The sequence below is a fragment of the Symsagittifera roscoffensis genome, chromosome 9, assembly GCF_963678635.1.
Source record: "Symsagittifera roscoffensis chromosome 9, txSymRosc1.1, whole genome shotgun sequence".
Lineage (NCBI taxonomy): Eukaryota > Metazoa > Xenacoelomorpha > Acoela > Convolutidae > Symsagittifera > Symsagittifera roscoffensis.
The window spans coordinates 19225252-19247226 of record NC_087070.1 but is presented as its reverse complement, the minus strand read 5'-3'; the positions used below and the strand labels follow the sequence as shown (position 1 = coordinate 19247226).

Sequence of the window (21975 nt, the reverse complement as noted above, 5' to 3'; positions counted from 1 at the left end):
AACTTTATTAACTGAACTTGACTTGGTGAATCTCTGTATCAATTTCACGATAGTCAGATGTCACTCGTGTATTAACTTAACACTAACTCACTTCATAACCTATTCTCATCTTCGGAATGGTTATATTTTAACTCGGGAGATTTTTCAATATCTGAAATTTGAAGAAAAAAGCATTTATAATGTCTTCTGTAAGCTGATCCTTAAATACATCAAATTCAGTTTAATGGATTCAGGAAATTTAAATTTGGACATTTTGATAAGTAACTATTTTGCCCAATAGTTTTTGTTGTAGATAATAACTTCAATATTTGCTAGACTTTCTTATTTAGTTGCGAGAAAAAATTGAACTTAGTTAATCTGGCAAGAAACTCTGGCAAATTTTGTTTGGCAATTTAATTTTTTAGTTGGTTTGACAGAGTAAGTATTTAAGGGCTTTAATATTGTTCACAAGGTTCTTTTTTGTTTCAGATCAAAGTCGTCAAAGCATTCCGAGAAACAGTTCAGCCGATGCGCGGTACATCCCGCGACAACAATTACCACAACTTTATACACAAACCAGTTCCAGTTATGGGCATGTCCGCCCTAATGGGATACCATTCCCATTACGACTCAAATAGTGGAACTAGCACCCCAACACCATCCCCGGTTCCGACCCCTAGTCCATTAGCCAGACATAATGCACCGCCATATGAACAAGTTTTCATGATTGATGATGAAAATTCACTTACGGCAGGATCATCAGCTGCGACAGCTGTGTAAAACGAGGCAGAACAATTCAAACTAATTTAAATGAAATCAGAATGCGATGCTTAGATGAAGACTCAATCTTTGCTCAAAAACAACTGTTTTTGACGATATCAGTAGCAAAAAATAGACATCATTTGCAACGAGAAAACAATAGCACAATATTAGACTAATTGTATCGAGAAGAATGAACTGTAAATGTGGCGTTCGAGAAACTCAATTTGAATATTTTCTGTCAGGAAACCCCCAATGCTGGTCACGACCTGCTTAATGCCCAATTTGCACATAAACAAATCGCTCATCTAAGTTAGACCAACCAGCTAACGCATCAAATCTCATGGTTTAAATCCGTTAAATTTTATTGATTTCGCTACTTGATCATTTACTGCTTACGGTTTAAAATGATTCCTTCGTCTTCATAGCTTGGCTTTGGGAATTAGTGCAATCATTTTCATTGCTGCTGCTATACAGAATTTTTGTTTATGGTGGCATTATGTTTTGGCGACTTATAACAGGTGGCAACCGAATAATTGAATTATCGAATGGCTGTCCAATTTGCTGCGTTTGTTTCAATTGACAAATTGAAACCCCCCCCCCCATTTCCTCACTTCGATTACCCCTAGACTTAGATGCATGAGCCAAGCATTCAGCGCCTCAAAGTTGTTTTCAGCGCAAATGACGCAATATAAATGTGGTTGACTTTTAGTTTCAAAAAAGGGACTTTAATGTTTAGAATTACCAGCTAAATAAAAAAAGGTATCTATTGACAAAGTTCTCTCTAATTGAATTAGTTTTTACACAAGCATAGCTTGTGTTATAAGTATGAACTTTCTTTTTTTCCAATCTAAGTTGAAAATATTGTTGCGATGGAATTGTTGCGACGAAATTTGTTCATTTTAGAAGTGTTCATTTTGATCCAGCTATTAAGTACAGCCAATGCTATGGATATTAACACAGACTATTATATTACAAATAGCACTTTAGCTTCAAGGAATCATGGATCTGTAGCGTAGAGGTAGGGAATGAGACCAGCAGCAAAATAAGAGGTTTCGAACCTGGCATTGTCGGATGTTTTTTTCGTGAACTTCGTATACTAGTTAAAATGCGTCCGCTCTATAATATGAGGCATGGGCTCCTTTCAAAATACCGAGTTTTATGTTTGTTGTACGTGTGTTTACGGCTTAATGTGTGATGCTACGCTGTAAAGTATGAAGAACAAATCTGTTCACAGTTGTCGGTTTGGTCACCTCGCCAAATTTCATTGCATTATGACAACGTTAAATAAGCTTTTCAAAATTGAATTCGAAAGGGGGGGACTGGAAAAGAGCCGAGGCATGTTAGTTGGTAAATTTTTTTTTCATATTGACTGCTAATGCGTCATAATTGGCTTGCGTCACTCAGCAATTATGCAGACTCATAATTGGCGAGCGTCACTTATGAAATTTTATAAACTCAAAGTTTTACTCATTCAGTTTTTGCCAGTAGAGTTATCGGTCATATTTTTGCTTGTGTATGCGAAGTGCAACTTGCCTCTGTGTATGAAAATTTTCAAGCAGCATTGAAACGATGGATGAATACTGTTGTTAGGCATCCGAAGGGTTGTATTCGATTTACATAGATCTTGAACAATCAATAAAAATATTGTTATTGTTGACTAGTCGTTGTTTCGGGGTCGTTTCGATATAAGTTGCCACTTGTTTAGGTTTCTAATATGTTGACCAACCATGACTAATAAATAATTCCTTTTCGTGAAAGATTTCGATAAAAACGAGATCTATATCAGGAAAACCTAATTCTTTAACTATCATGATTAATAATTCCTTTTCGTGGAAACCTTCGATAAAAACTAAATATATATCAGGAAAGCTAATTCTGCAATTATCATGACAAATAATTCCGTTCATGAAAACTTTCAATGAAAAAAGAAATTATTTTGAAGAAGAGCAAAATGAATAAATGAAAATCCTGTCTTTAAAGTTGCGGTTCACTTACAAACGAAGTCATGTGATATGGTCGAACCTGAAAAAAGGGCCGCGTGAATTACTTCATTATCGGATGTTTTCATGGAGTATTTCGTGCAACATTCCATTTGTGTCCCAACCATATATGAACTAAATTGAACTTAGATCTATCCTTCATTTCTCGACTAACTTGTGTTCCTACAAATTGCTTTTCCAAATGAATTTCCAGTTTTATAGCGCCTCAAAAAATGCATCTGATGAAAATTTATTTTCTAAGATCGTAATTTTATTAAAAGTTAAGCGAATGAATTGTTTTTTTTTTTTCAAGAGTTTCTTTCATGCCTCACGACTCATTCAAATTAAATGGAGCAATCGCAGTTAGCTCGCTATTTTGATTTAATTGTACAGTGTAAACGGAGTAAGTGCCGTTTTAATTATTGCACCTCCACCAAATATTCCTTAAATTGTTAATGAAAAGTAGCATTTTACTGACTGAAAAATTCTATATTAAGAGATTTAATCTGAATCTAAATTTGCATTAGTATACCGAAAAAAGATACAGATATTATGTAAACTAAACTATGTTTCTATACCTTTAATTTTAGCTTGTGATTTCTGTCTCCGGACAAATTGAATTGATTTGTTATTTTTGAAATCTGTCAATTAGCCGTGGACCAGGTTTCGTATAAGAATTATCATTTTTAAAATCATCAGTTGTCGAACGCACCCCAAAGTGACAAAGTAATAAGTCTGTAATTCGAAAAGCAACGTGTTCCAATATGACCTTGAACTAATATTACGTGACTTGGTAGATGGAGGTTGCGGATGCGTTCTGGGATAACTTCCACGACGGAATCATCAAAAAGAAAGAAGCAAAATGGAGATACGAAAGATACAGGTTCCAGGCACAGCCGTCATCCCCGGCTGCTAAGGCTGCTATGGCCCTTAAATTGAGGAACGCACATGCAAGCAGTAGTAGCGGAAAAGTAAACAAAGGAGAGGTAACGAGTCAACGAATACCTGCTTTTATCCGTAACGTCGACGTCTCTTTTGCCTTCAAGGGAATTAAAATAAACCCCAAATGTTGATCGTCAATGTCACCCAAACATTTCACGGCATCACTTATCCGATCCTTATGTTGTTCAGTGTTCATGTCACGTGTCCTTGATGCTTTTTTGTACAATCAAATACTAAAGTTTGTCCTCAGGAAGTTTGAACTACCGCAAAAGGGTCATATGTCAGATCCATCCAGATGCCATGTGCTGTGAAGGCTTTCACAGGAATCGCACCGAACGAATCAGTTATAAACCAATTTGTCTGTATCGACAACTTATCTCAATCACTTGTGTTCGTTCACCCGATATTTCTTTCCTAGCACCCGCGTACGGTCCCAGTGTTTCTATATCATGCTTTACCTTTTTGTTTTGATGAGATTGTCTGAGGCTATATTGATGGTGAAAGTTTCGCAAGGGTGTGTTTGAGGAAGTATATTCTTGGAAAATCTGCCCTTGATTCATTTGGTGTTGAATGATATTTTGTCGTTAAAAAAATCACCCCTTGTTACTGTACTCCAGATTTTTTGTACTCCTATTTCCCCCTTTTTCAAGCCTATAGTATTTTTACAAGCTTGGTCGCCTGGGTCACTAGTTTTTTTTTTTCCTTTCATCATTGGCATCCGGGTTTTGTTTTTAGATGACTATTGCAGGGTTGTACGTCAGTATTTATCGCATCTCCTATCAGCTTACGCAGGGTTTCTTTTCTTTGTAAAATGTCTATAAAGAAGGTCTTTGTTTGTTATGATTGACCCCTGTTAAGAGTAATGAACGTACGCTAATATAGGTCGTGCTGATTTTTTTATTGTCGTTGTTTTTGCAAGGTTAAAGTTTTAAAATTTTTCGCAGTTTGACTTGTGATTTCTTTTTAAATTCAGTGCATTTATTGTTAAAAGCTAGGCAAACTCCACTATCGAACAGGAAAATTGTAAAGGTTACGAAAATTGTGATCGACTTCTGATTTCGAAAATGGAAATTAAGTATCAGATTTCGAGGCAAAATTAAAGTTTTACGTATTGATCCAGTTTTCTCAAGTGGGGTTAGTTTTAACAAAAAAGTGTGCACCATAAATTGTTCTACAAATTCAAAGAGCTTTAAGGCCATCTATTTTTTTCTTCGAAATTTAAAAGTTGAAGGCTCTTGAAAAAACAAGGCCGTTTTTTTCAGTTTCCTTGCGTTCATTACTCTTTTCCAACTGCTAGTTGGCTGTGTTTTTTTTAATATGCCTTGGTCTTTTAAATTTTTGAAAATCGTGCCTAAAAAGTGCTGCTCAAAATGTTATTAATTGATCTAAACTTGAAATTTTTGGTGATTCCTACTCCAGCTATTACAAACTACAAACTTTGAAATTTAAGTTTTTTGTTTGTTTCCCGAAGTGTCAAAAGTGAAGCGAACCAAACTTTTCCTCTTTTTATGGTGGCACGTTGCGAGTAAAAATACCTGAAGTTTTTTCAGAAAATAGTGAACAAAATCTTGTTTAGATACGAGTAGTGGACACTTGGAAGGAGGCTAACCCTGGTGGCACCGCGGCAGCTGCTGAGCGAAAGGCTAGCATCAGTGGGGGTCCGAATTCAGCTGCTACTGCTGGTGGTAGAAACGTGCACAAGTTTATGCACACCAACACCGAGGTCTTCAAAGATATTGAAGACGATGATGAAGACCAGTGTGAAGTTTGAACCCACTTGACCCCCTAGAAGTAAAATCAGATTTGACACCACAAAGTTCTAACACAAAACGAGCTTGCTCAATACAACCTAACTGCTCAACGAAAACGAATTCATTTGAAGTCAATGATATCCTTACCTCTTTATTCAAAGAAAATAGTTCTTTGAGTTACCGCCACCCTGATTTTAATGATGTTAAGAAAAACAAGTCGGCCCGGTCATTTGAAAAACTTCAATTCCTTTTGGAAAACTCAAACTTCTTTTTGTCAAATTGAAAAATTCTTCTACTTAATGTAACAATGTCTATTTAATGGATTGTATTCTGTTTTCAGTTCTTGCGATTAAATTTTAATCGTGCTTCGTGCTGCTTACAGAGCTTACACTACTTACACAAGCTAACTAACCCTACTTATTTGTATTAAATTTACAAATTTGCATAAAAAACACCTGGAGTTGTGAAAAACCAGAGTGCCTTTCGGTCCAATAAAACTTTGCGCCAAGAACCTGGTTTGATGTTGGAGGTATCGAAATGTTCAAAGCGCAGGCGCAATATCTATTCAGATCAAAATTTGAAATTCGGTTTTATTAAAATGTTAAATTTCATACAAAATATAAATTATAGACGAGATAATTGATAACTTTGTGATCTATAAATATATTTTTGAAAGTTGTATTAGCGTACCGAAGTATATTTCTGTGATTATCTTGGATAAGTGATTAATTTATTAATTAACTGATAACCTATGCTGCTGCTGTCCAACGTATATTCTTCTTGTGCACCTTTGATCTATATTATAGCCACCTGCATTTCAATTCTTTCATCCCTTCTTCTGTCGCAATCAGCGCCATGCAGTTATATGCCATTTGCTGTTGTAGCACTCCCAATTATTGATTAGATTGTGATACTCTGCCAATTTCAGAAAGTCTCGTAATCAAAAAGTTCCCGTAGTTTTATGAAGTTACAGAAGTATTTAGTCGAAAAAAATTGCCCAGTGTGGACGGAATTTGGTTCAAAAGGGATCATTTAATTTTACTTTCAAAAATGCACAAAAATAAAGAAATTTATATTTCGATTCAAATTTTTGACAACGCTTTTCAGAATTTTTTGAATTTGGCTTTTTTTAAGTCGTTTGAAGCGAAGCTAACAGTGATAGAATTGAAGTAGACCTTTGTGTCGTTAATACAATTAATCAATCAATTCACACGAATTTGTAGTTGAATCCGAATATTTTTCAATCAACCGAATTAGCCATTTAATAAATGTGAACCCAGCTTCACCAGTGATTTCTCCCTCTTTCAATTTAATTTAATCTTTGAGTCACTTTCTTTTCAATGATCGCGAAGGATTAGGAAAAGCAGATGCTGTTAAATAGTTATTGGTTTTAAGAATATGTAGACCCTTTCCAATCAAATTTTAGTTCATAGGGGCTTCGAACTAGCAGCGCGAAGATTAGGAGAGGTTGATTTGTGACGGTTACGTTGCAGTATTTAGACAACCGCGTATTGATACTCGTTCGTAAGCAGACATATACTATATTAACCAATCAGAATAGAGACGGAAGGAAGAAATTAATTATTGATTATTATTTATTTCGTAAGATTGCTTTCTCAACTCAATTCTGATTGGTAGTATTTGGCTGCTTACTGACAAGTATGAATGCGCGGTTGTCTAAATACTGACCGCACTTCATTTGTGACAATACGACTAAGTTTTTTGACAAAACAAGACTGCTCGTATCAGGGCAAAGCACTGAGTGTTCCGACTGCCTTTTAAGGTTTATGGAGCAGTAATAACATTACTATCTCCGCTTACACGTTACTAGCGCGAAATAACATAGGTAAAATATCTTTTCAAATTTAATCTCAGGTCAACAATACCTTTTGAATGATATATTGAAAAATCCCGTCAAAAATGGTAGTTAAAAATCAATAGTTGTCTGAAGAAAAGAAAACGACCCCGAGCACAAATATTCCGTTACTTTCGTATCGAAAATTGGAACAATAGTGCTTTCTCGCTGAGGCTTTAGGAAAAAAATGAAGTTAACATACCGGTTGAGCAGTTTGACATTAACTCAACAGAAGCGTAGACGCCCTTTTGTGCTACACTTACTGCTTTCGATGCTTAAAAGTACATAAGAGTGCAAGCTCATTAATAAATGAGCCACGAAGCTGATCTTTTTCGTGCTAATAACGCTAGTCAGCTTACAAGTGTAGTGTTCTGAGGTCAGTCCTCTTTTTTTTAAAGCAAGACATGTTAATGCTTTAATTAGCCAGTTGAAGATTTAACCCTGAGGCCCGTGTTCTACGCATTCTTTGCTGCCGGATATCTAGGAATAAAGTATGAGTGAGAATAGTTTAAGGCAAGGTGCCATGAATAAGTGAAGAATGCAAGGTTTTCGTCAGTCCAAAGGGCCCTTTTTCGAATACCGGAGAATCAGGTTGTTTTGAATTTCATTTTTGTCTTTTTATTTTCTTAGAGCCATTTTGGAGCTCTGCCGCTTCTTTGATGGTGTACGAAGTGCATCTTCGCCTCTGGGATTATAACAGATTTTGCGTGCTATTACTGTAGATATGAGTAGATTTTTACAAACTCTGTAGATTACAGTTTTTTGAGGGTGCAACAACATGTGTTCAAGTTAACAGATGCTGATTTAAATTCTCCGGACAAAACGATTAAAATTTGAGACATAAAACGCTTTTTTCTGAATTTGGATTGAAGTGAGACAAAAAAAATGAACAGAGCAGAATTTGCTCAGAAGTTCACCAGAATAATTATGGTGTTAGTTTTACTCCAAAAATGAGTCATTTTGCTTTATTTTAGTCACTCAAGAATTAGACTGACAGAATCGAAAGGAGCTTTTTACACAAAGCAACAAAAAGCTAGATAGGTAAAACTTCCAAAAAGTTGCGTAAAACGTTACGTGAAATTTGTCTTTTTTCAAAGATTTTGATTTTTGTATAGTAAAAATATATTTTTTTGGATATCTGTAAAAACTTTGTTGGTCCTTATAAAAGGCTTCTTTTGATATAAATTTTTCATCAATTATTTTGTATTTTTTTAGCGTAATTCTTGATTAATTAAAAAAAACTAACAATTTTTAAGGTAAACTTCTAGTTGAATATTTCGATGAAAAAAATACACCATAATTATTCTGGTGAGATTCTAGCATTTTTCGTTCTGTTCACTTTGTCTAAACTTAATCCAAATTAAGAGAAACGCGATTCAATGTTCAAATGTTCGTCCGGTTAATTTAAATAAGCACTAGTACTGATCTCCATTTTTTTCAATGAAAATACATCAAAATATTTAAGAGATGTTCTAATTGGTGCTTGCGTGTTGGATGAATCAATTATTGAATTTTAAGTTTGGTTATTGCCTGCTCAGCAGCAGTCTTATTAGCATCGTGATGATAAAGTTTCTAGAGCCTCCGCCTCTTGCAAACAGATTGAACCGGAGACTCAATTTAATCAGGGCTGATTGGTTCATTTTTTCATTATTAAATCCTCAAGTTAGTTTTCAATTTGTGTTTCTAATTTTTTTTACCAAGCATTTAAGATGAGTTTTTTGATAAGTTTTTTTGCAATTGAGGCAGATTAAGTTACATTTGAGGCAGATCGAGTTACAGTTCCTCAACCATTTCACTTGAAATTGACTCGTGTTGTGCAGCCACAAGTTTTAGAAAAGTTCGTAGCTGAAAGGAGCAAAGAAGCAACAAAATAGTTCTGTTTAATCGCAATGTGAGCAGGTTGAACTTGTTTTAAAAGTTCATTGTTAACTTTGCTCAAGGAAACAAAACAAAATGTTGTTTGTTTTCAATTCTGATTAAAAAAATTTTAAATCGAAAATTCAATATACTAACATGCGTTTTTGCAGGACTTCAGTGGCAATTTTCAACAATAACCAAATTAAATTTTTTAAAAAAGAATTTATCTTCATTTTCAATTAGCATGAGGATGAATTGAAGGAGTCATGACGCAGCTGGTCTCAATAAAACGTTTAAAGACTAAAAATTAGCTGTTCAAACTGTGCAATGACTTGATCCGATAACTTATTTCCGATGCTTCTGAATAGGACTGTTTGCTGTTTGCTGAGTTAGTGATCAACTCAATTAGTGACCTAGTGCAACAGGAAAATTATCAAAACATGACCATTTCCCTGACAATTCTGATGGCCTGAACTGTAGGCATTTTATTGGGGGCGCGCGTTATCCATTATTAGATAATGAGTAATCTCTTTAAAACTGCTTGGACAGTTCGCTCAGTCAGAAAGACGGAAACTTTCTAATCAAGAGACCAGCGGTTTGAATCCATTAGTGAGCTCAATTCGTGTTTTTGAAACTGTTTTCTTCTTTTTCTGCGTTTTTTCCAAACTTCGTTGCGCCGTTTTAGCTTCCTTATTTGTTGAGTTTTGAAATCGAGCATCAGCGAGACTTCAAATTATTTACAATTTACAGAAACAATTATATCATTTTTTTTCAACCTACGATAGTTAAACTAAAGTATTTGAATTTATTTTTGCAACCAAAGTTTTTTTTTAAATATCATTGTTCAATTTTCAGAATTTTTGTTTTGTCTAACTTTGGGGCCTCGTCGTAATAATAATTAATAAATAATTTGCAATCAAATAATCTTAAGGCATAAAATAATTCTAGTCACAGGAATACGCTACTAAAATTAATTGATTTCAATTTATTTATTATTTATTAATACGACGATGCCCCAAAGTTAGAGAAAACAAAAACTCTGATAATCGAACAATAATATTAAAAAAAAACTTGACGTTCGCTACTAAAAACAATTTAATAACGACATAAAAACGAAATTCTATTTGAGGCAGGTATCAAAAGTATGTGAGTAATGAGCCGACAAACTGACAAACTAGAAACTTGACCAATCATAAAACTGGTTTGAACTTTTTGAAAGTGTCCGAGAACGTCAGTTTTTTCTGTTTTTTTTTGAAGTCCTCCTGCGGCGTAGAAATTACAAACTTTATAGCTCTTTGGTTGAGTTTGAAACTAATTTTGACTCAAAAAATTGTCGTCGTAGAAAAATTTCAACCAATTGAGAAACTCTGTTTTTGGGTATCCACTGTATTTTGAAAATAATTTTGGATATTTTAAAAAAGTTTTGATCTTCATTTTTTTAGTCAAGGATTGAAGTTTTTCCTTTTTCAAAGCAATTATTTGAAGTTTATTTGCAGAGTTTTTTTTTCTGTCGATACCCCTGCAATAACTGTTTTTAAAAATCCGATACAAAAAATTCTCCCTGTGAACCACTAGATTAGGAAAACACTTTACCAAATAAACTTTTGCTTAGCAGTTACTACGCTACTGCTGCAAACCTACAACGCAAGTTGAACTTTGCATCGCAGCTCACTTGAAATAATAAGTAATTTTTCTTTCGTTTTCTTTTGCTAGCTTGCAATATTTTGAGCAAAATTCATACGCAATTAATTCGAGGACAAATTTAAATGTTTTGTTGAAGTTTATGTGAAAATAACTAATTTTGATTGTGAGAAACTTTTTTATTCTGGTTGTTCCTCATTCGTTTTATGTTTTCAGCTCATTGCATTTTTATTTCCATTTCTTTCAGTTGTTGTTACGTGTGTCACAAAATCACCAAGCTTCGAACAATTCTATTTCATTTTTTTTTGACAATTTAGGTTTGCAGAGATCTAGAGAGTTTTTTATCAATTCTAGAATTGTAATAATAACATCACACTCTTGTTTCAGATAAGTTTGGCTTTGCAGACCGCTTCAATTAAACATACCTACTCTACATATTTTTTTAAGTTTGAATTTATACATCACATAAAGGTCGTTCAACTTAGTTATTCACTGACCTAAGTTAAAATACAAACTTTATCAAATATCCCGAAAACAATCAATGATCGAATCCTAGGGATATCCTAATTTGTCGAAAAAAGCCAACCAATTTTGTGATTATTTTTCTTGTACAGAAAGCATTTATCTTGGAAATAGACAAAAAATTTTAGTGTTATGAAGATCAAAAGTCCGGCACATGAAGTGCATTAGTATTTTGGTCAAGGGCCGATTGATTCTTAAAGCTTGAATTGTAGTGAAATTGTGAATATTGTGAAACTATATGTGTTCAGGTTAACAGATGCTAATTTGAATTCTCCGGACAAAACGATTAAAGTTTAAGACATAAAACGCTTTTTTTCTGAATTTGGCTTGAAATGAGACAAAAAAATGAACAGCACAGAGTTTGCTCAGAAATTCACCAGATTAATTATAGTGCAAGTTTTACCCCAAAAATGAGTCATTTTGCTTTATTTTAGTCAATCAAAAATTAGGCTGGAAAAATCAAAAGGAGCTTTTTACACTATGCAACAAAAAACTAGACAGATGAAACTTCCAAAAAGTTGCGTAAAACGTTGCGTGAAATTTGTCGTTAGCCAAAGATTTTGGTTTGTGTATAGTAAACATAATTTTTTTGGATATCAATCAAAAAGTTTTTTGTTTAACATATTTTGGAAAATTTTAGCTTTCAAAAACTTTGTTGGTCCGTTTAAAAGGCTTCTTTGATATAACTTTCTCATCAATTAGTTTGGCTTTTTCAGCGTAATTCTTGATTAATTAAAAAAACTAGTAACTTTCAAGGTAAATTTCTAGTTGAATATTTCGGTGAAGAAATTACACCAGAATAAATCTGGTGAAATACCAGCAGTTTTTGTTCTGTTCACATTGTCTAAACTTAATCCAAATTGAGAGAAACGCTATTCAATTTTCAAATGTTCGTCCGGTTAAGTTAAATAAGCACTAGCACTGATCCCCAATTTTTTCAATGAAAAAACATCAAAATATTTAAGAGATGTTCTAATTGGTGCTTGCGTCTTGGATGAATCAGTTTTTGAAATATAAGTCTGGTTAATTGCCTTCTCAGCAGCAGTCTTATCAGCATCGTGATGATAAGGTTGCAAGAGCCTCCGCCTCTTGGAAGCAGATTGAACCGGAGACTCCTTTTAATCCGGGCTGATTGGTTCGTTTTTTTTTCAGCGTGAAGCCCTCAAGTTAGTTTTCAAATTGTGTTGCTAATTTTTTACCAAGCATTTAAGATATTGGTGCTTTTGATAAGTTATTTTGCAATTGAGACAGATTAAGTTACAGTTGAGGCAGATCGAGTTACAGTTCCTCAACCATTTCACTCGAAACTGACTCGTGTTTTGCAGCCTCAAATATTAGAAAGTTCGTAGCTGAAAGAAGCAAGGAAGCAACAAACTAGTCCTGTTTAATCGCAATTTGATTATGTTGAACTTCTTTTAAAATTTCATTGATAACTTTACTCAATAAAACAAAACAGGTGGTTGTTTGTTTTTAATTCTGATTAAAGTATTTTTTATCAAAAATTCAATATCTTAACATCTGCGTTTTAAGTGGCCTTTTTCAACAATAACCAAATTAAAGCAAACTTTGCAAATAGAATTTATCTGCAATTTGAGTTAGCATGAGGATAGATTGAAGACGTCGTGACGCAGCTGGTTTGAGTAAAATGTTTAAACACTAAAAATTAGCTGTTCAAACTGCGCAATGACTTTTTCTGATAACTTATTTCCGAAGCTTCTGAATAGAACTGTTTGCTGTTTGCTGAGCTAGTGATCAACTCAATTAGTGGCGCAGTTCAACAGCAAAAATATCAAAACGAGACCATTTCCCTGACCGTTCTGATGGCCTGAACAGTAAGCACTTTACTAGGGGCGCACTCTATCAACTATTAGATAATGAGTAATCTCTATAAAACTACTTGGACAGTTCGCTCAGTCATAAAGACAAAAGTTTCCTCCTAATCTAGAGACTAGCGGTTTGAATCCTTCAGTGAGCTCACTTCGTCTTTTTTGAAAGTGTTTTGTTCTTTTTCTGTGTTTTTTCCAAACTTCCTTGCCCTGTTTTGGCTTCCTTATTTGTTATGTTCTGAAATCGAGCATCACCAGGTCTTCAAATTATCCACAATTTACAGAAACATTAATATCACAATTTTTTTCAATCTACCATATTTAAAGTAAGTGATTTGAATTTATTTTTGTAAACCAAGTTTTTTTAAAATTATTTTTGTTCGATTTTCAGAATTTTTGCTTTCGCTAACTTTAGGGGCTCGTCGTATTAATAATTAATAGATAATTTGAAATCAATCAATCTTAATAGCGTCTTCCTGTGACTAGGATTGGTTTATGTTTTAAAAATAATTGGATGACAACAAAAAAATGAAACTTTCTTTGAGGCAGGTATCAAAAGAATGTGGATAATGGAGCCGATAAACTAACAAACTTTGGTCAATCATGAAACTGGTTTGACCTTTTTGAAAGTGTCCGAGAACATCAGTTTTTTTTCTGTTTTCTGAAGTCCGCCTGCGGCGTAGAAATTACGATCTTTATAGCCCTTTGCTTGAGCTTGAAACTTGAAACTAATTTTGACTCGAAAAAAGTCGTCGTAAAAAATATCACCCAATAGAGAAGTTCTTAGACTTGTTTTTGTATCTTCTTAATTTTGAAATTCTTTTTGGATATTTTTAAAAGGTTTTTTATCTTTGATCTTCATTCATTTTTTTCAATCAAGGCTTTCAGTTTTTCATTTTTCATAGCAATAATTTAAATTTCATTAGCAGAACATTTTTTTTGTCGATACCCCTGCAATAACTGTTTTTTAAAATTCGATACAAAATTTCTTCCTGTGAAGCACTAGATTGGGAAAACACTTTACCAAGTAAATCTTTGCTTTGCAGTTAATGTGCTACTGCTGTAAAACTACAATGCAAGTTGACCTCTTTTGCTAGCTTATAATAATTTGAGCAAAATCCAAAAACAATTAATTCGAGGACGAATTTAAACAGACAAACTGAGTTGAATTTAAAACGTTTAAAAGTTTTAGTAAGTGATTTGACTTTGTATCAAATAACCCTCTTCTCATCATTTGTATTATTGCTCTGAGTAAATTTTTTGCTGCAATTTATGTGAAAAAAACTAATTTTGTTTGTGAGAAAACTTTTAATTCTGTTTGTTTCTCATTTGTTTTATGTTTTCAGCACATTGCATATTTATTTCAGTTTTCTTCAATTATTTTTACGTTTGTCTCAAAATCACCTAGCTTCGAACAATTCATTTTCACAGAATTGATGGCTGCTCAAAAGTTTTCATTTTTTTGAGATTTTAGTTTCGCAAATCTAAAAATTTTCCTTATCAATTCTAGAACTCTAATAATACCATCACATTCGTTATTCAGATTAGTTTGGCTGTGCAGCTTGCTTCAATTAAACAAGGCTTTCTTCTTTTTCTGTGTTTTTTCCAAACTTCGTTGCGCCGTTTTAGCTTCCTTATTTGTTGAGTTTTGAAATCGAGCATCAGCGAGACTTCAAATTATTTACAATTTACAGAAACAATTATATCATTTTTTTTTCAACCTACGATAGTTAAACTAAAGTATTTGAATTTATTTTTGCAACCAAAGTTTTTTTTTAAATATCATTGTTCAATTTTCAGAATTTTTGTTTTGTCTAACTTTGGGGCCTCGTCGTAATAATAATTAATAAATAATTTGCAATCAAATAATCTTAAGGCATAAAATAATTCTAGTCACAGGAATACGCTACTAAAATTAATTGATTTCAATTTATTTATTATTTATTAATACGACGATGCCCCAAAGTTAGAGAAAACAAAAACTCTGATAATCGAACAATAATATTAAAAAAAAAACTTGACGTTCGCTACTAAAAACAATTTAATAACGACATAAAAACGAAATTCTATTTGAGGCAGGTATCAAAAGTATGTGAGTAATGAGCCGACAAACTGACAAACTAGAAACTTGACCAATCATAAAACTGGTTTGAACTTTTTGAAAGTGTCCGAGAACGTCAGTTTTTTCTGTTTTTTTTGAAGTCCTCCTGCGGCGTAGAAATTACAAACTTTATAGCTCTTTGGTTGAGTTTGAAACTAATTTTGACTCAAAAAATTGTCGTCGTAGAAAAATTTCAACCAATTGAGAAACTCTGTTTTTGGGTATCCACTGTATTTTGAAAATAATTTTGGATATTTTAAAAAAGTTTTGATCTTCATTTTTTTAGTCAAGGATTGAAGTTTTTCCTTTTTCAAAGCAATTATTTGAAGTTTATTTGCAGAGTTTTTTTTTCTGTCGATACCCCTGCAATAACAGTTTTTAAAAATCCAAAACAAAAAATTCTCCCTGTGAACCACTAGATTAGGAAAACACTTTACCAAATAAACTTTTGCTTAGCAGTTACTGTGCTACTGCTGCAAACCTACAACGCAAGTTGAACTTTGCATCGCAGCTCACTTGAAATAATAAGTAATTTTTCTTTCGTTTTCTTTTGCTAGCTTGCAATATTTTGAGCAAAATTCATACGCAATTAATTCGAGGACAAATTTAAATGTTTTGTTGAAGTTTATGTGAAAATAACTAATTTTGATTGTGAGAAACTTTTTTATTCTGGTTGTTTCTCATTCGTTTTATGTTTTCAGCTCATTGCATTTTTATTTCCATTTCTTTCAGTTGTTGTTACGTGTGTCACAAAATCACCAAGCTTCGAACAATTCTATTTCATTTTTTTTTGACAATTTAGGTTTGCAGAGATCTAGAGAGTTTTTTATCAATTCTAGAATTGTAATAATAACATCACACTCTTGTTTCAGATAAGTTTGGCTTTGCAGACCGCTTCAATTAAACATACCTACTCTACATATTTTTTTAAGTTTGAATTTATACATCACATAAAGGTCGTTCAACTTAGTTATTCACTGACCTAAGTTAAAATACAAACTTTATCAAATATCCCGAAAACAATCAATGATCGAATCCTAGGGATATCCTAATTTGTCGAAAAAAGCCAACCAATTTTGTGATTATTTTTCTTGTACAGAAAGCATTTATCTTGGAAATAGACAAAAAATTTTAGTGTTATGAAGATCAAAAGTCCGGCACATGAAGTGCATTAGTATTTTGGTCAAGGGCCGATTGATTCTTAAAGCTTGAATTGTAGTGAAATTGTGAATATTGTGAAGTTATATGTGTTCAGGTTAACAGATGCTAATTTGAATTCTCCGGACAAAACGATTAAAGTTTAAGACATAAAACGCTTTTTTTCTGAATTTGGCTTGAAATGAGACAAAAAAATGAACAGCACAGAGTTTGCTCAGAAATTCACCAGATTAATTATAGTGTAAGTTTTACCCCAAAAATGAGTCATTTTGCTTTATTTTAGTCAATCAAAAATTAGGCTGGAAAAATCAAAAGGAGCTTTTTACACTATGCAAAAAAAAACTAGACAGATGAAACTTCCAAAAAGTTGCGCAAAAACGTTGCGTGAAATTTGTCGTTAGCCAAAGATTTTGGTTTGTGTATAGTAAACATAATTTTTTTGGATATCAATCAAAAAGTATTTTGTTTAACATATTTTGGAAAACTTTAGCTTTCAAAAACTTTGTTGGTCCGTTTAAAAGGCTTCTTTTGATATAACTTTCTCATCAATTAGTTTGGCTTTTTCAGCGTAATTCTTGATTAATTAAAAAAACTAGTAACTTTCAAGGTAAATTTCTAGTTGAATATTTCGGTGAAGAAATTACACCATAATAATTCTGGTGAAATTCCAGCAGTTTTTGTTCTGTTCACATTGTCTAAACTTAATCCAAATTGAGAGAAACGCTATTCAATTTTCAAATGTTCGTCCGGTTAATTTAAATAAGCACTAGCACTGATCCCCAATTTTTTCAATGAAAAAACATCAAAATATTTAAGAGATGTTCTAATTGGTGCTTGCGTCTTGGATGAATCAGTTTTTGAAATATAAGTCTGGTTAATTGCCTTCTCAGCAGCAGTCTTATCAGCATCGTGATGATAAGGTTGCAAGAGCCTCCGCCTCTTGGAAGCAGATTGAACCGGAGACTCCTTTTAATCCGGGCTGATTGGTTCGTTTTTTTTCAGCGTGAAGCCCTCAAGTTAGTTTTCAAATTGTGTTGCTAATTTTTTACCAAGCATTTAAGATATTGGTGCTTTTGATAAGTTATTTTGCAATTGAGACAGATTAAGTTACAGTTGAGGCAGATCGAGTTACAGTTCCTCAACCATTTCACTCGAAACTGACTCGTGTTTTGCAGCCTCAAATATTAGAAAGTTCGTAGCTGAAAGAAGCAAGGAAGCAACAAACTAGTCCTGTTTAATCGCAATTTGATTATGTTGAACTTCTTTTAAAATTTCATTGATAACTTTACTCAATAAAACAAAACAGGTGGTTGTTTGTTTTTAATTCTGATTAAAGTATTTTTTATCAAAAATTCAATATCTTAACATCTGCGTTTTAAGTGGCCTTTTTCAACAATAACCAAATTAAAGCAAACTTTGCAAATAGAATTTATCTGCAATTTGAGTTAGCATGAGGATAGATTGAAGACGTCGTGACGCAGCTGGTTTGAGTAAAATGTTTAAACACTAAAAATTAGCTGTTCAAACTGCGCAATGACTTTTTCTGATAACTTATTTCCGAAGCTTCTGAATAGAACTGTTTGCTGTTTGCTGAGCTAGTGATCAACTCAATTAGTGACGCAGTTCAACAGCAAAAATATCAAAACGAGACCATTTCCCTGACCGTTCTGATGGCCTGAACAGTAAGCACTTTACTAGGGGCGCACTCTATCAACTATTAGATAATGAGTAATCTCTATAAAACTACTTGGACAGTTCGCTCAGTCATAAAGACAAAAGTTTCCTCCTAATCTAGAGACTAGCGGTGTGAATCCTTCAGTGAGCTCACTTCGTCTTTTTTGAAAGTGTTTTGTTCTTTTTCTGTGTTTTTTCCAAACTTCCTTGCCCTGTTTTGGCTTCCTTATTTGTTATGTTCTGAAATCGAGCATCACCAGGTCTTCAAATTATCCACAATTTACAGAAACATTAATATCACATTTTTTTTCAATCTACCATATTTAAAGTAAGTGATTTGAATTTATTTTTGTAAACCAAGTTTTTTTAAAATTATTTTTGTTCGATTTTCAGAATTTTTGCTTTCGCTAACTTTAGGGGCTCGTCGTATTAATAATTAATAGATAATTTGAAATCAATCAATCTTAATAGCGTCTTCCTGTGACTAGGATTGGTTTATGTTTTAAAAATAATTGGATGACAACAAAAAAATGAAACTTTCTTTGAGGCAGGTATCAAAAGAATGTGGATAATGGAGCCGATAAACTAACAAACTTTGGTCAATCATGAAACTGGTTTGACCTTTTTGAAAGTGTCCGAGAACATCAGTTTTTTTTCTGTTTTCTGAAGTCCGCCTGCGGCGTAGAAATTACGATCTTTATAGCCCTTTGCTTGAGCTTGAAACTTGAAACTAATTTTGACTCGAAAAAAGTCGTCGTAAAAAATATCACCCAATAGAGAAGTTCTTAGACTTGTTTTTGTATCTTCTTAATTTTGAAATTCTTTTTGGATATTTTTAAAAGGTTTTTTATCTTTGATCTTCATTCATTTTTTTCAATCAAGGCTTTCAGTTTTTCATTTTTCATAGCAATAATTTAAATTTCATTAGCAGAACATTTTTTTTGTCGATACCCCTGCAATAACTGTTTTTTAAAATTCGATACAAAATTTCTTCCTGTGAAGCACTAGATTGGGAAAACACTTTACCAAGTAAATCTTTGCTTTGCAGTTAATGTGCTACTGCTGTAAAACTACAATGCAAGTTGACCTCTTTTGCTAGCTTACAATAATTTGAGCAAAATCCAAAAACAATTAATTCGAGGACGAATTTAAACAGACAAACTGAGTTGAATTTAAAACGTTTAAAAGTTTTAGTAAGTGATTTGACTTTTTATCAAATAACCCTCTTCTCATCATTTGTATTATTGCTCTGAGTAAATTTTTTGCTGCAATTTGTGTGAAAAAAACTAATTTTGTTTGTAAGAAAACTTTTAATTCTGTTTGTTTCTCATTTGTTTTATGTTTTCAGCACATTGCATATTTATTTCAGTTTTCTTCAATTATTTTTACGTTTGTCTCAAAATCACCCAGCTTCGAACAATTCATTTTCACAGATTCGATGGCTGCTCAAAAGTTTTCTTTTTTTTGAGATTTTAGTTTCGCAAATCTAAAAATTTTCCTTATCAATTCTAGAACTCTAATAATACCATCACATTCGTTATTCAGATTAGTGTGGCTGTGCAGCTTGCTTCAATTAAACAAGGCTTTCTTCTTTTTCTGTGTTTTTTCCAAACTTCGTTGCGCCGTTTTAGCTTCCTTATTTGTTGAGTTTTGAAATCGAGCATCAGCGAGACTTCAAATTATTTACAATTTACAGAAACAATTATATCATTTTTTTTTCAACCTACGATAGTTAAACTAAAGTATTTGAATTTATTTTTACAACCAAAGTTTTTTTAAATATCATTGTTCAATTTTCAGAATTTTTGTTTTGTCTAACTTTGGGGCCTCGTCGTAATAATAATTAATGAATAATTTGCAATCAATTAAAAATCATCAAAACTTCTGGACAGGTTGGCAGAAGACTTGGTACACACAAACTATCAATAGCAACGGAATAGGTCTGTATTGTAAGCCGATATGCAGACAGATGGTTTTGGTAGCACCGTATGAGATAGCTTAGGGCGACTGGTGGGTGACCTTGGCACCACTGCAATAATAACAGCGTAGAATGCAGCACATATAGGTATGGTGTATGCGCGGCTTGACATACCTGGAGGCAAACAAAAAATTTCTTAAGCAAAGATTTTTGAGACTAGCAACATTAATAACACAATTTATCCAGCAGACTGGGTGAAAATGACTTATTATGAGAGAAAATAGACTAGAATAAGGACTCAAGAAAAGTGTTAACGTACTCAGAGTTTTTGAAGAGAAAAATGTTCAAACACTCATACAATTTAGTTTTTTATTTGAAAAAGATGTCCTTCGGGGATGGCTTCTTTGATGGCAACCCTTGTTGCGGGAGACTTCCAATGTGTCTCTGAACGATCTGCTGACTTTTCGGGGATGGAGTGTGATCGGTGACGGTAATTGGCAAAGTGGCGGTATTGCTTCCACCTTTTTTACTGAGTGACCTATTGGGCTGCCATCTTTTGCTGGAGCCTTCCTGTGTTTGCCCGAAGCCCTGGCGCTACAGCAAGATGACGTTTGCGACTCATTGCCATATATTGCTTCGGGTAATTTTAACTCAATTCTGGTCTGATACGACGATGATGGTACTGCCTCCTCATTTTGAGCACTCGCTACTGGATCCACAATCGTGTATTTTGACCTGAGCGACGGTGTTTCAATTTCTTAGAGATCTATTGCTGGCAGAGTGGCGACTGAGCTTTGTGACGCGTTGAGCACTTTATTGGACGAGTTCAAAGGCATCGTCCAGTTGACGGTTGGTCATAAACTGGCATGAGAAATGTCTGTGGTGGAACAAAACTGATGCGCACTACCCTGCTGGGACTTGACATGCTTCTGGGAGACCTTCATGGGGAACACACCTGTCCGACCGCAACCCGTGTGTCTGAGTCTGACAAAGACTCTACTGCTGGTTTGGCTGCTCTGTGCTGGAGCTATCCTCGATTGCAACACTCTCAACTTCTGTTTCCTGTCTTTCTTAGTAGTCGTCCTCTTCCACTCGATTGACTCGGCTTTTAGTGGATTTGCACGTTTTAGCGAAATGGCCCTTTTTTCTGCAGGAAGAACATTCCATCTCTCTGGCTGAACATACTTTCCGATGGTATGCTGAACATGCATTGCCTTAGAAAAAGACGGTTCAGCCTATGGTTGATTCTTTTTTGACCGGACCGCTTTGTTTGCAGGAAGTATTTTGGCCACCCCCTCTACAAGGTTGAAAAAAGGTTGGCTGCTGTTTTTTTTATAGGGAGACTGAAATGTAAGTTGCTTTTTTTGTGTGGCAAAACTTTTTAACACTTCATGGACGCTCCAGTTCCAACCCTAGTTTCGGAGTACCTTCGTCACCTAGGTTTTTACAGCTAAATGTGCTTTGAATATTGTTATCTCGAATACGTCCACAGAACAGATCTCGTACCAGGTTTTGCTCTTCCTCTACTGACCAATTGCAACATGCTGATTTAACAGACAGTCTTCAATAAAAAGACAAATTGACTCGTTCGCTTCAATTTACCATGTGTTATATAACTTAATACGGTCCTTGGTATAGTTAACCTCCGTTTTGAATGCGTATACGCAGTTCTTGTAGAAATCTACAAATGGCAGTAGATTTAAATCAGCATGGGGAGAAACTTGGACTAGCTTTTTCCTGCCTTCATTCCCATGAGCGAAAAAAGAACGCGAGTGTGCTCTTGCTTCTGTTTCATGGAAAAACCTGTTCATCCCGATACGTGTCCCTTTTTTGCCGCCGCTCTGTGTTCACGTCTTCGACTGGTCGGGATGCAGCTGCATCTCTGCGGAGGCGATTATCTGCCTCTGGTTCTGACTCTGTTTCCGGTTTCAATTCTGGCCTGGGGGAGGGTTTTCGTCGACTACGCCAGGCTCTACCAGGATGTCGGATTAATTGAAGTTATCATTTATG

General features: G+C 34.0%; 2 protein-coding genes across 6 annotated transcripts in view; one reads left to right on the top strand and one right to left on the bottom strand.

Moving 5' to 3' along the window:
- LOC134853875 (plasma membrane calcium-transporting ATPase 2-like) overlaps positions 1-6430 on the top strand; it is a 66573-nt gene extending 60143 nt beyond the window's left edge. Inside the window, exons 20-21 of one of the 4 annotated variants that reach the window (XM_063869827.1) lie at positions 3518-3706; positions 5239-6430. In XM_063869827.1, coding sequence (XP_063725897.1) covers positions 3518-3706; positions 5239-5433 — 384 coding nt within the window. In that variant the 3' untranslated portion in view covers positions 5434-6430. Of the gene's footprint in view, positions 1-468; positions 3361-3517; positions 3707-5238 lie in introns of those variants that run through there. The other 3 variants (XM_063869828.1, XM_063869830.1, XM_063869829.1) reach the window with 3 other exon arrangements.
- The window catches only part of LOC134853949 (uncharacterized), a 231074-nt gene that overhangs the window by 138954 nt on the left and 70145 nt on the right, over positions 1-21975 (bottom strand). The window lies entirely within an intron of this gene.